Below are 15,085 nucleotides of genomic sequence, written 5' to 3'. Positions count from 1 at the left end.
AGCCAAAGAATCAATCCGATCTGTCGTCTAAATTAGTCCGTTAAACAAGTTTCCAATTCCGTTTAGCAGTCCAGGTAAAGCCAGATAAATCAGTCCAATCTGTCTTCTAACTTAGTCCGACAAGCCAAATATCCAATTCCGTTTATCCTGTCCAATATTCAAAACCAATTTTCAAGCCGTATAAGTAAAGTTTGTTATTTCTGTCTACCGAGAAGCCCACACGAGGTCTGAACGCTGTGGCGGTCAAACAGAAACTAACGGAAGACGCCCAACCGCACTATATAGATGGAATGCAGGAGCACGTGCAGAAAGGCGGTTGGGCGTCGCGAGGAGCTACCTAGTCGGCCCGAGAGGTGCCTGCGCAGGCGCAGAACCCATTCACTTATGGGCTCAACGGATCACGATCCAGATCCCCAGTTCTTCCAAAAAGTAACTTGTTTTCTGCAGTGCTGCCATATATCCCTATGTGAGTTAAAATGGAAGAACTACTAGTTCCATTAATTAGGTTTGAGAGGAAACATTCTAGTGATAAAGATAAAATACATACTGAGCATGCTTGTGCAGAGCACTCCACTCTGAAGCATTCTGCCTGAAGAAGGGAAGGTGACAAGGATGGTTCATGTCCATTCTGATTTTTCTTGACCTGCAGCTAGGAAAGCAGGGTACCACACAACTCCATTCTGCAACTCTATACTCTGAATAGGCTGCTTTCCACATAGGAGGTACTAACTGAGCTTGTTGCCCTCTTAGTTTGCTCTGAATTTTTATTTATGGGATAAACATGTGAACTATAAACCACTTTTACCAAGCTGGATCAATCCAGCTTTTAATAGGAATTGCTTGTTTTCAGAATCTATTATCTTCGTCAAGACACAAGGATACCCCTCTAGTAAAGTGACCTAGTCTAGTTGCAGGTCAGACCAGTCCTGCCTTGCTGTTCGTGCATCCTGCTGCTCTCTGTGTTCAGCAAAGAACATGGTACTTAAACAAAAGCAGCAATAATATAAAGAGTCATGTTACTTTGCAGCTGAATAAAAACAAGGAAATTTAGATTTTAAAGCTTAAAGCATTCCCTGTGTGTGTGTGTGTGTGTGTGTGTGTGTGTGTGTGTGTGTGTGAGAGAGAGAGAGAGAGAGAGAGAGAGAGAGAGAGAGAGAGAGAGAGAGAGAGAGAGAGAAGAAAAATGTACAGTAATACTGGTAAAAATTAATGGGAAGACACAGAGGGGTGTGAACAGAAAACATGAAGGATTAGATTTTAAAATTTTATTTTGCTTCAATCAAGTGATATTAATACTGTTTTTCCCTTGGATATGGAATAACTACAACAGTCACATGCTGGCTGAGAGTAGCCCTCCATTGGAAAAAAAACCTGACCCCCACAAAAACCTCCAACAAAACTGAAGAGTTCCAAAAGGTGTTTGAGATTTCTTCCTTTTACTGATTTCTTTTCAACCTATTCTGTGGATATCAGCATCACTAGCTTTGTCCAGAAACATCTGCTGCATCACCTGCTCCAGAGCCCGTTTGTGCACGTTTGATGTAAAGATTCAACAACTTCATCTGCAGATATAATTGAGTAAACAGTTTGTTTAGTATTCATGGTAGCTTAAATTTAATAATAAAACAGCAAAAAAAGACTTCAGGCATTTTAAATGGATCATTATACTAATAGGAACACAGAAAGTTGCCTTATGCCAAGTCAGACCAGAAGGTCCATCTAGCTTAGTATTGTCTACACTGACTGGCAACAGCTCTACAAGGTTTTAGGCAGGAGTCTCTCCCAGTATAGTCCTACCTGGAGATGCCAGGGATTGAAATAACAAACAAAAACACATATCTGCCAAGGAGAGAGATGTGTAGAGCAAAAAGAATTATTTCCCACAAGTTATAATAAAATGTAACTGTAGCTGAACAGTGAATGAATGCATAAGTGTTTTACACCATTAATGAAGAAAAAATAGACTTTGATTTTTTGTATATCGTCTTGAGGGCCTCTTGAGTGGAAAACAGGCTTATGCATATTGTGCATGTGTGCGCGCGCACACACACACACCCCGTACTGAGCAACTACGATATTTGATTTGAAGCTAAGACTTATTAATGTAATTATTTGCATAGCAAAGAAAATAACTGAAAACTAGGGTTTGTTGCTTCACCTACTTTTAAACCTTGTGATAGCAAGTGAGGAAATCTTGCTTTAAATGTAATGATTTCAGTAATCTTACTAGTACCCATATTATTTATTTATTGTTAGATATTTTTTTACTACCTTTCATTAAGACAATCTCAAGGTGGTTTACAAAACATTTAAAACAATATAAAACTACAAAACAGTTACACAATAAGAATATTAAACTGCAATATAAAAATACAAATATAAATAAAAAGTTAAACACACACACACACACACACACACACACACACACACACACACCATAAAATACAGAGCAGCAGCAACAAAAAAATCACACCCATAAAAGCTTGGGTAAAAAGCCAAGATTTCATTTGCTTTCTAAAAACTGTGATGGAGACTGAGGAGTGGATGCCCACCAGGAGAGCATTCCAAAGCCTGGGGGCAGTAACTGAGAAGGCCCTGTCCCGCATATGCAACAGCCATGCCTCCCTCATTGTTGGCATGTGGAGTAGAGTTCCCTCTAATGACCTTGTCAAGCAGGCAAAAACCCTTGGGAGCAGGTGGTCCCTCAGACATCCAGGGCACAAACCGTTAAGGGCTTTAAGGGTCGAAATTAGCATATTATATATTACAATTTTCATTTCCTCTGTTCTAAAAGCCTAGGGTATTATGGGCAGAGTCTTTAACTCAGTTTGGTATGGTATCTTTCATCTAGAATTATTACATAGCATCCTAGTTGCATAGAGAAATCATCCTGGTTTGAGACCGTAATAAAGATTGATTGATTTATTGATTGAGAAATAGTCTTGTATAGAAAGCAACAGGGCAAGTGTAAAACCAGGATCAAATCTTGACAGTACAAATATAACAGCAAACTATGATTTCCCATAAACCAGGAACTAATCAGATTAGCATGCAAGGAGAGAAGAGAAAACACAAGCATAGCCCTTGGTCCCGTAATGCCAAGCCATGATTGGGCATTATGTGAACTGAACCATAATCTGACATGTTATCGGACGTTAATTTGCATTATTTGTTTCTACATAATCTGTAGCAGCTTTAACCACTGTTAGCTATTGACTGATTTTAACATTAATATGTACTTAGGGTGGGCAATATAGTGCTGGCGAAATTGTTAACTGCAGCTTACATACTGTAAGCAGTCTATAAAAGCAGTCTATAATTCTAATAGATTTCAAACCAAATAAGGCCCAATTTATACATGCATCAGAATCAAGTGGTAACACTTCTCTCTGAAGCTGCAATTGAAAGGTCACATGTCTCATAGGGGAAAAATATCCTTGTGCACAGAAAAACAGTGTATGTAGGAGAAGGCTAGGCTGCACCTTTTCCCATGATCTATTAGTTTTTCTACATGTACAGAGTTTCATTTTGTGGTCAGGAAGCATTTCAACACACAGTGCTTCACATGCTGCCTGAAATGGCACAGTCCAGGAAACGTTTATCACTCAGTGCTGCTGCACTAAGCCTTACAACTAAAGTTATAAACTGAGCCTTAGTTTGTTCTAGAACAGGGTTTTAACTTAGTCCTGACTTTACAACGAAAACACTAGGGATGTGCCCAAAGTGTTCTGGCACCTCTATTTGGAGGTGCCGAAATGCTTTAAGCTGCCCCAGCCAAATCGTTTGGGGGGAAAGGGGAAACGGGCACTTTTAAAAGGAGAAAGGCAGGTCTTACCTGCCCCTCCCTTGGTCCTCTGCCACCCGCCGCCACCCCTGAGTGGTGCTGTTTGTATTCAGCAGCCGGGCTCTCTGTTTGCCTGACTGCATCTTTCTGGGAACAGGAAGTTCCCTGTTCCTAGCAACCTTTGGGCAGCATCAGGTAGCCAATGGCATCTGAGCATGTGTGGACGCCATCTTGAGTGTTCAGCTTCATGCATATCCCTAGAAAATACCAACAAGTAAGCTTCCAGATAGTAGCCAAGCAGCCCACGGATGGAGATAAGTTGCCTACTCATGAAATCCAATCCTTCTGTAGCAACTACTGAAACCAACTAGGCTCTGGAATGTGACCAATCTACACTTACTTTGCTGCCAGTGAGTTGGCTGAGATGTGGCTTCAGTTCATCACCAATTACTGCATGAATGGCTACAAGGCAGAAGACACAAGCCTTCCGAACACTGCTCTCTGAGTTATCATAGCCCTAGAAAGCAAGAATAAATATTTCAAAGCATATCATTTCATAAAGATATTTCTGTTTTTAAAAAGATGTATACGTTGCTGGGAATCCACTTTCCTATGGAGACCCTGCTAACTGAGCAAGAAGAACCTTGTGATACTCTTTATTTAGCAGGGGGAGCGCAACTGGCCTTATCCATTCCCAGCATCCCTCCAGTGGCTGTTGCTGGTGTCTTTTTAAGATTGTGAGTCCTTTGCGGACAGGGAGCCATTTTATCTATGTAAATAGCTTTGGGAACTTTTGTTGAAAAGCGGTATATAAATATTCATCATATTCGTACTTGACAGACAGGAAGATAAACAGTCCCAAACAAATATGTTTTGTTCAAATATACTTTTCCTCACTAAATACACAACTTTTCATATATCATTAGTTTGAAGCATTTTATACCTTCTTACCTGTATCAGACCTGGTACTATCTCTGGCAAGAGCTGAGCAAGGGTTTCTTTAGGTACTCTCTCTATCACCTTCGTTTGCATTTTGATTGCAGCCAGATTAATGGGGTAATCAGCTGTTTGGATAATGGGACAAAGTACTTTGATGCACTGATCTGGACTAATGGATGTGGCCAGCATAGATGCAGCCTCTTCTGCTGATCTTACCACCTAAAAGATGATGCAGACACAAGGAGAAGCAACTGAATGGTATTTGTTCAATTTCTACTCTGGCATGTTTGCAGAAAATTCATTGTAAATAAATTTTGATTTATAATTAATATTTGCACCAGAAGAACAGGGACAAGATTTGCCACCAAAAATAAATCAATGAGGGGTATGGGAATACAATTTAAAAAAAAAATCCAGCAACCACAGACTTGAAAACATGTAGATGTCTCCAAACAATCTAGCAATTTATTTGAAGGCATTAAGCAAGGGTATGGATGATTTACAGTCTTTAAAAAATTGTGCCAGAAAAGAGAAGAGCATACCCACAAATCCCTTCAAACAATTAATCCATGATTTCCCAGCTATGCTTCAAACATTATTTCATGTAATTACTTCACCCAACAATGAGACAATCATTTAACTACTGCTTTAGGTATTCTTGACAATCACTTTACATGTAAGCGTGGTTTATATTTACACATGCTTTTTTAAATATTTAAATAAGCAAAACTAAATAAGGGACATACTAATAAGGAAGGGTTTAGGGGCAATAGAGAGCCAATAGGCCCATTCACATGCACTCATACTGACATGGAAGACACGTGCTGGCAATAAGTTACTACACTGAATCTCATACAGAGTGGCCAACTGTTTACTAGGATGTAGACTTCTCTCTCGTAGATAGTCTCAGTTCTATTTTAAAGGTTTTTTAAAAATTCCACCTTATTACTATACTACACTTTTATAGCTTCATAACTACAGTTTTATATTTTATATTGTACCCGTCTGTACCTCACATATTCTGCTACTCTTATGCTTGTCTAAGACCAAAATAAAGGTGATTGATTGTATGAATTACTACACTGAAGAGTGTGGGCAAATGAAACCACCACAAGCAGGGACAAACAGGTGCATCTTTCCCACCCCACCTTTGTCCAGCTAGAAGGCGCAGTACTGCTATTTTATTGTACACCACCCTGTTTTTTAGGTGCTTAAGAAATAATAATAATAATAATAATAATAATAATAATAATAATAAATTAAACCAGAATGCCATTTAACAGAAAAGCAACAATAATTAAAGCATAAAATAACTGAGCACATGAACCAAATAACTACCAGGGTTCGACTTCTAGCTCTAAAAACAGTTGCCGAAGAACAACTTGCTCAGGCATTAAAAGATATAAATGCTGCACTTGCAGAAATAATGACCAATAATTTGCAAGAACCAAACCAACTAATGTACAGTGCAGCAACAACAACAACACAAGAGCTTGGATATAAGATCAGTGGACCTGTAAAAAAAGAAAGCAGTACATCACCTAAATGGAAGATTAGATTAGAAAATAAAATCACCAGGCTTAGATCAGATGCTAGTGAATTGAAAGATATGAAAGACAAGAAGCTGAAGAATGAAAACACCAAACAGTATCTGATCCAAAAATACCACCTAGATTCAAGGAAAATTAGAGAAGTCCTGGAAATAATAAAGCAGCAAATAAAATAAAAGCAGCAAATAACAGCAGTGTCAAAGAAGATTAGCAGATACGAAGCCAGAATTACACAACACAGGCAGAATCTCAAATTCCAGTTGAATCAGAGATGTTTCTACCAAAGTATAGAAGGAGAAACTGCAAGAAACGTAGAAACACCAAATAAAGAAGAAACAGTGCAATTCTGGGGGAAATTATGGGACAATCCAATATATTATAATAAAAAAAGCAGGCTGGGTGAAAGAGGTCGAAAAATGTAACCAACAAATGCAAGATCTAATAACAACACCAGAATTAATAAGTGAAAGAGCAAAGAAAATTAAAAATTGGACTGTACCAGGTGACGAAGAACTGCATGGTTTTTGGCTTAAACACCTAACAAGCCTTCATAAACAACTATCAAAACAGTTCAATCACATTTTGCAAGGAGGTGATATTGAACAATGGCTAACAACTGGGAAAACTCATCTCATAATATAAGACCCCACAAAAGGTGCAGTTCCAAGTAATTATAGACCGATAACCTGCCTGCCAACCATGTTCAAATTATTAACTGGAATAATGGAATTATTCAATGGAATAATGGAAGCAACATCAAGAACCTGGAAGAGAAAGAACCTTACAAATACTTGGGCATTCTCCAGGCTGATAACATTGCACACACTAAAGTTAAAAGAAAAATTGGAAGTGAATACATCAGGAGAGTTAGAAAGATCCTAAAGTCCAAACTCAATGGCAGGAACACCATACAAGCCATAAACACCTGGGCTATACCTGTTATCAGATACACTGCAGGAATAATAGACTGGACCTAGGCAGAGCTAGAGACGCTAGATCGTAAGACCAGGAAAATAATGACCATCAATCATGCTCTGCACCCCCGCAGTGATGTAGATAGGCTATACCTCCCTTGCAGCTCAGGTGGAAGAGGAATGCTGCAAGTCCATCAAACAGTAGAGGAGGAGAAAAGAAGCCTTGAAGAATATATAAAGGAAGTGAAGAAGATGCACTTCAGATGGTCAATAATGAGAAACTATTCAACACCAATGAAACAAAGCAGGCCTACAAGAAAGAACAAGTCAAGAACTGAGCAAAAAAAATGGAAAAAGAAGCCCCTGCATGGTCAATATTTGCACAATATAAGTGGAAAATCAGACATCACCAAGACATGGCAATGGCTTAAGAATGGCAACTTGAAGAAAGAAACAGAGGGTTTAATACTGGCTGCACAAGAACAGGCACTAAGAACAAATGCAATAAGAGCAGAAGTAGAAAAGTCAACAACATACAGCAAGTGCTGCCTTTGTAAAGAAGCAGATGAAACCGTGCACCACCTAATCAGCTATTCTAAAAAGATCGCACAGACTGACTACAAACAAAGGCATGACAAGGTAGCAGGGATGATACACTGGAACATCTGCAAAAAATACAAGCTACCTGTAGCGAAAGATTGGTGGGACCATAAAATTGAAAAAGTTGTAGAAAATGAAGATGCAAAAATATTATGGGACTTCTGACTACAAACAGGCAAACATCTGTCACACAATACACCAGATATAACTGTAGTCGAGAAGAAATAAAAACAAGTTAAAATAATCCACATAGCAATACCAGGGGATAGCAGAATAGAAGAAAAAGAAATAGAAAAAAATCACAAAATACAAAGATCTACAAATTGAAATTGAAAGGCTGTGGCAGAAAAAGACCAAAATAATCCCAGTGGTAATTGGCGCCCTGGGTGCAGTTCCAAAAGACCTTGAAGAGCACCTCAACACCATAGGGGCCACAGAAATCACCATCAGCCAATTACAAAAATCAACTTTACCGGGAACAGCCTATATTCTGCGACGATATCTATAACAACAGCAACCACATTGACAATAAAATTCAGCCATCCCAGGTCCTTGGGAAGGACTCGATGTCTGGATAAGACAAACCAGTCAATAACACCTGTCTGACTGTGTAAACAAAAAATAATAAAAATATTAACATCAACACATCTCAGGTCCAAACGTTAAATAAGAGCTGGGGGAGACGGGTGGTTTCTGACTGGAAGTGGGGACAAGAGCTTTAAGCTCATCCCATGCCACAATCTTGACTTGGATCAGCCTGCCCTGAGCATATTATTTTACACAGAACGCTCCCCTCATAGCTCATACTTAAATTATAACTAATTTGACCCTCAAAGATGCTCACAATTTGAAGTATACTTCTATCCAGTTGACAGAAAATCACCTGCAAGTTTCAAGATGGGTTCATCTTTCTGAAACTAAGTTTGAAAGGGCCCCCCTGCTCCACCAGACTTTGAGAAACAGTCCCTCGTCGCAGAATCTTTGTAGTGCAAATATTTCTTTTTTTAAGTGCATGAGAGTCTTAATGTTCAAACTGAGTATTTTGTTATCTGTATAAATGATAGTAGGTCCCCTGAGGTTTGTACTACAACACTTTCATGGTATTTAAACACTCTTTGGTACCATATTGATAACAAGTCACATCCTTGAAGATAATACAAGTCTACAAAGCTTCATACCAACCTCTTTGTGAGGGTCCTTATGAGCTTCTAGTGTCTTCATGATTGTGAGTTCTGCATAATTTCTAAATCTTGCTGGTTGGTGCCTTAAAATCTCTCTCAAGACTTTCAATGCCAGTGCTCTAATTGCATGCTGAAAGTTTAAACATGTTCAGTTTAGACTTCTTTGCATAGTTTCAAAACTGATTATTTCTGAAAGGGGAACTATAGAAAGTTAGTTCCATGTTTCCAGAACTTAATTCCAAATTTTTGAAGCCTATAAAAATTAAGGCATTTTCAGATTATGCTTTGCGTAAAAAATACACAGCTATTTCACATTTGTTGTTGGGCATCTGGAGATTTTTCCTCCACTTTCATGCAGGTATTGAACATTTAACACCTTTAAAAAACTCATTTCACCTCTAAATGGAAATACTCATTTAGTGCCCCCTCTAAAGCTGCCTTAAAAACAAAAAAACATCCTAGTTTCTCAGAGGCTATATTTTCCCATTTGAAGTCTTCTTTTGGCTGCTGGTGTTGAGGACATCTCACGTAGGTTATCCTCCCCACATGCTCCAGAAGCAGGACTATCAATTAAGCAAAGCCTTTAAGAGGTGAGAGAGGATAGCCCCTCCAAGTTCTGTTTAGTCAAGCCAAGCTTCTAAAAAGGTAAGTTGAGAATGAATACAAGAAAATAAAAATAGAACAACAGAATACAAAGAACAGAAATGCTTACCAGTAGCTGTGGATGCCCAATGGGTGGGTTGAGATATCCTCAACACCAGCAGCCAAAAGAAGCCTTCACAGTGAGTGACCAATGCTCCTTTCTTGGTGGCTGAGTGAGACATCTCACGTAGGACATGCCACAGCTAAGAGGCCCAGGATTGGAGCGTCCCCATCTACTGGGTTGGGTGAACTTGTTATTTATGATTTATTTTATTTATCTATTTATCATATTTTTAAACCGCCTGATATGCATATCTAGGCAGTGTACAAAATTTAAAACATTTAAAAGTCACAAATTAAAATACATGACAATAAAAATATAATAAAATTATTAAAACACAAGTTTTAAAAAGTTTTCAGGCAGTGGTGGACATCGAGTTTGTGCGACTGCTTCTCCTTGGCATGGGTAGGCTTGGGGCAGAATGATGGAAGTACTACGTCTTTGAGATCTATGAAAGACTGATCTGACCTTCGGCAGGATAGACGGGTCTGGAATGAGTCAGACAGAGTCCTGAGAGAAAATGCAGAATTTTGGATTGGAGAACAGCAACCTGAACTCAGAAATTATTCTCACTGATGTAACAGCGATGAGGAAGATCAGCTTCAAGGATAGTATAGAGAAATAGATTTTATGGGTTCAAAGTGGGGTGCGTGCAGCACCCTGAGTACCTTGTGCAATTCTCAGGAAGAGAACCTGTGTACCATGGGAGATGAAGACAGGGTCACACCTCTTAAGAACTGCTTAAGATGAGGTGAGAGTGAATACTCTCCTTTGGATGCAAACAGTAAGCTGGCTAGGGCAGCAGCATGGCGTTTGATGTTGTTTACTTTAAGGCTTTTATCCAGGTTGTCTTGGAGGAATAGGAGTAGTTGGGCAGTGCCATATCTTTCAGGCAATAGCTTACGCTGGCAACACCAGTGTAGGAAGGTTCTCCATGTGGTCTGGTAAATCCTGTTCATTGAGTTTCACCTAGATGCAAAGATAGTGTCCAGAACTTTTGGAGCATATCTGTGGTGTCTCAAGATGTGTTCAGTCGCCAGGAGGAAGCTTGAACCACGCTGAGTCGTGATGCACTACTGGTCCCTGGCTGAGAAGATCTGAGGGCACTGGAAGGAACCATGGACTGTCTGCAGCGAGATGTATTTCTGGAAAGCACGAGCATTGTGACCAATGCCGCAAGGGTGCTACTAGTATGACCTGCACTTTTAGGGCTCATGTATCATATTAGTCAGTTGAGAACTGGAACCAGGGGAACCAGGGGAGAAGTTCAGTGGGCCAAGGTGCCAAAAAGGCATCTACTGATTCCGTTTGCTTCCATGGGAATTGGGAAAAGAACATCAGGAGCTGCGTGTTGCTCTGTGATGCAAACAAGTCCACCTTGGGGCAACCTAGTACACATGGTAAGCATTTGGAAGGTCTGAGGCTCCATTCTGCCAGATTTAGCTGCTGTCAGCTCAGCCAATCCTCCCAAGTGTTTAGGGACCTGCTCACGTGGTGTGCCAGGAGAAAGGATACATGTGTTTCAACCCATGAGAGTAGGAGTGTTGCTTCATCGTGTAGCGACTTGGAATGTGTCCCACCTTGATGGTTGACATGTGCCTTCACTGCGGTGTTGTCGGGGCAGGTCCCCAGACCCCTCAAGGGTTCTGGCCTCCCCGGATGTGGATCTGGAGAGTCATATGCAGAGAAACCCGATGAATGTGGTAAGGAGAGTTTTCTGCACTGTTTTTTGGACTTTTAAGACCTTTTATATTTTGAAGACCTTTTATGTTTGTGACTCATTTTACCTTTTTTAGGAGAGCTCACATGTGATTTGGAAGAAGAGGAATCCAAATCAGAAGATGAAGAAGGTGATTGTTCCCTCGGCTTATGACGCTTTTTGGCAGGTTGCTTTCGTTTGTGGTGCTCCAGAGAGTTATGCAGCATGTTTTTAAACCAAGCCTGCCAAGCTTCAGACATTTCCCTTAGTGGAGAGGGGGGGAAGAGGAAGATTCTGGGTTTAATGGGCCTGATGGCCCTGGACTCACCAGTCTTGGTGGTGGTGGATTGACTGGTAGCAGCAAACCTCTGTTCTCCTCCTTATTGGGGTTCAGCATGGTGGTGTGAGGCTGTGCTTGGATCCCTGTTGCCCCCATTTCCTACTGGCTTTGCCCCTGGAATGGAAGTAGCACCGACATTTCTGCTGGCTCTGGCAGGTGTTTGGGCCCGGCAGGCTTCTCTGTTGCTCCCACCGCTGATAGATGACGCAGCTCGACAGGGAGCAGCTCAGTCTCCACTGGCACATTGTTTTCCCGCCCAATGGGCCCTCGGTCATTTTGCAGGTGGCTCGTGGGGCTTCTGGTGGTGCAGCTGGGTCTCGGCAGTGCTTGGGGTGTCCTCCAGCACCATGATCTCAGGGCTGTCCCTCTAAGAGGGGGGGATGTGGGGCAATAGTGCTTGTTAGTGCACGTTACCAATGTTGGAGGAACGCTCAATGCAGCTTCTACAGGGTCAGAGCCCCTCCACAGCTCTGGTGTGGACTGCTCGGGTCTCGATGGGTTGTTTACTGTGGCATGCACCAATACTGTGTAATGGTGGGGCTTACTGAGATGATTCAAAGCCCTCGATCTCAGATAGTGAGGAGGAAGGGGAAGCTGAGAGCCTTTCAGCCAATGCAGGGGTGCCTGAGGGGCAGAGCCTGGCTGTCAGTTCCCAAGAGATGGCTGAGGAAGGTCCGGCTGATGTTTCAGAGCAGGCACAGCAGTCTGAGGCAGCAGAGCCAGCGACGGACAGACTAGAACAGGGATTCTCAAACTTGGGTCCTCAGGTGTTATTGGACTTCAACTCCCATAATCCCCAACCTCAGTGGCCTTTGGTTGGGGATTATGGGAATTGAAGTCCAATAACACCTGAGGACCCAAGTTTGAGAATCACTGGACTAGAAGATGAGCTGTGTAGGCAACCCCCACTGACTCCACAGCAAAGGCGTGTCACAAGGCGAAGAGCACAGCTGGAAACTATCAGGAGGAGTAAACGCCTCTTGCAGAGGGCTAATAAGCCTTGAATCCCTGCCAGCTGAGAGTTATCAGCTTGGACTATAAAGCACATCAACAGCTTTCTGTTAGCCGCTGGAATATAACACTTGTCAACCCTTGTGTCGACAGCTTTCAGCCCAAGCCTGATATAGAGAACTATTCCGAGCTGTCTTTCGTTTCTGCAGCCCAGTTTGTATTGTGGACTATCTTCCTGGACTTCCCTTCCGAGTGGCCAGATTGCTGACACTTAGTTGTCTTCCCCTTTGGCATGAGGATTGTAAGATGCCAGTCCTATGAGGCTCCATGAAAAGGAAGAGAGAGGAAATGTAGGAGAGGGGGAAAAGAGTACACGCTTTTGCGGAGGAGCAGACTAGAAGAATGAAGGGACGAGTTAAGGCTGGATTTGTGAAAAGAGGTGAATAATCAAAGAAAGGTAAAGTACAAAAGAGAGGAGAGCTAGAAGCAAGGCGATGTTGACCTTCTCTGGAGCTAGCAGGACAAACTGAACTGGGAGAAGTTATCCTCTCCCGCCTCTTAAAAGCTTTGCTTAATTGACTGTCCTGCCTCTGGAGTGTGCGGGAAGGATAACCCATGTGAGATGTCCTCACCCAGCAGCCGAGAAGACTGTGTGTTACTGATGATGTGTTTGCAAGATGGAAAAGAGAGAGGGAACTTATTAACCTTTGGGCTTTCCAAAGACATATGGTTGGTCACTGTAGGAAGTAGGATGCCTGGCTGGGTTCAGCTGGGTTATGATATTCTTAACTTGTGCACACTATATTACGTAGTGCATTCTTTTTTTGATATAGTTCAAATAGTGCTGTTGGAATTTTCCAGAAATGCTACTGGGCTATATACTTATCTCTAATTGTAAATCATTTAATGGATTCATAAAGCTACTTTATTAAAATACAGTAGACAACAATCTTTTGGTATTACTGTAACTAAATTAATATTCATAGTTCTTGGTCCATCCATAAGAGGAGGTTATTTCACTTTTCATTTTTCTAAATCCACTCAACTTCACACATTCCTATTTATCCCCTTCACTCCACAGTAGTGTTACTTCCATGCTGAAGATTCCTAATCTTTATGGTTTTTCCATAAATATTTACCTCCCCATATTCTTCTCTGTACCTTTTCCAAGAAACATTTTCATCCTTAATCAACACTGCTTATTTTATCCAAAGTGTGCCTGCACTTGGTTTTGTCCCTGTCTTATACTAAGGTTGAACTTTAATAGTCCTGACATAATGGGCATATTCAGCAGAACATTAGTATCTGAACTTGGGAGCAAACCTTGATAAGTAGTACTGTAGGAAAAGTGGCAGCGGGCAGGGGGAGATATAGATTGCTTTTCCTTTTGCCATTGTAAGCCTTACCTCCTTATCCCCAAGGGTTTCAAGTAAAAGAAGCAGAATTGTTTTGAAGTGCTCATCCCAAACACCAAAAGACTCTTCTTGAGTCAATTTCATTAGTTCATAGAGAGCAGCCTTCCGTTCTTCAACTCTTTCATTGTGGTTTGACAGTTCCTTCAGCAATTCTGCAACCAGATCAGAATGGTCCAAGGGAGGTTCTATGCAAAATGAAATAAAGAAATAGAGTTCATTTTTAAAAAACCACCTAAAGAACCCCCTTCTTATTCTCTGATGAGGAGAAATGCATCTCTGGCTATGGCAGAACCACCATATATCCGCTCCTAAATGGGAAATGTTAAATAGACAATCAGTATAATTTTATTTAATTTGATATATATCCTGATGATCAGGGGATTTGCATACTGTACTTGTCAAATCTTCTTCCTCTTTGCCAAACAATGATCCAGATACTGGGCATTCTATCCATGCACTGTGAGGCAAGTTCTCTGAAGAACCTCCGCCATGGGCTGGACTTGGCTGGTAGCACTTCCAACTGATATAGCAATACACTACTGAAGCCAAAACACTAACTGTAACAAACTGCGAGATTTTTTGCTTTTTTTAAAAGACACACGACTGGTGAGACCCCAAAAGAAATAATTCTAAGAAGAAAAGAAAATGCCAGGTCAAAGCAATAGAAGGGGAATTGACAGGTCAGACAGTGACTTTATTTGTCATTATTCAGTGGCTTAGACACTGGGGCATAAGACATCTGAATACTGCCTGAAATCAATACTCCAGTACACTTCAGAAGCACCCTTTAACCAAAACCAACACACTGAATCTGTAGTGACTGCAAAAGTGTAGAGGGAAGCCCAAGTGGCTGCCCTACATACACTTTCTCACAGTTCAAAGTTGGATGGTCAAGATGTAGTCACTTTCCAAAGGGAATGAGCAAGGATTCTTTCAGATGGTGGTTTAATACACATCTGAAGCCTCCTAGCTAGGGGAACTTTTAGAAGTTTTCCTACCCCTTTCCTTC

General features: G+C 41.1%; 1 protein-coding gene across 42 annotated transcripts in view; it reads right to left on the bottom strand.

The window, feature by feature from the left end:
- Positions 1 to 1,250: 1,250 nt before the first annotated feature.
- Positions 1,251 to 15,085, bottom strand: part of CLASP2 (cytoplasmic linker associated protein 2) — a 193,847-nt gene continuing 180,012 nt past the window's right edge. For 41 of the 42 annotated variants that reach the window (XM_053263355.1, XM_053263356.1, XM_053263363.1 and 38 more), the window contains 5 exons: positions 14,068 to 14,261; positions 8,970 to 9,098; positions 4,736 to 4,942; positions 4,185 to 4,301; positions 1,251 to 1,562 (listed from right to left, as the gene is read on the bottom strand). In XM_053263355.1, the coding sequence (XP_053119330.1) occupies positions 1,479 to 1,562; positions 4,185 to 4,301; positions 4,736 to 4,942; positions 8,970 to 9,098; positions 14,068 to 14,261 (731 nt within the window). In that variant the 3' untranslated portion in view covers positions 1,251 to 1,478. The remainder of the gene's footprint in view (positions 1,563 to 4,184; positions 4,302 to 4,735; positions 4,943 to 8,969; positions 9,099 to 14,067; positions 14,262 to 15,085) is intronic. The other variant, XM_053263378.1, reaches the window with a different exon arrangement.

The sequence above is a fragment of the Hemicordylus capensis genome, chromosome 6 (genome assembly GCF_027244095.1).
Source record: "Hemicordylus capensis ecotype Gifberg chromosome 6, rHemCap1.1.pri, whole genome shotgun sequence".
In the NCBI taxonomy this organism is placed as follows: Eukaryota; Metazoa; Chordata; class Lepidosauria; order Squamata; family Cordylidae; genus Hemicordylus; species Hemicordylus capensis.
This window is presented reverse-complemented; position numbering and strand designations above follow the sequence as displayed.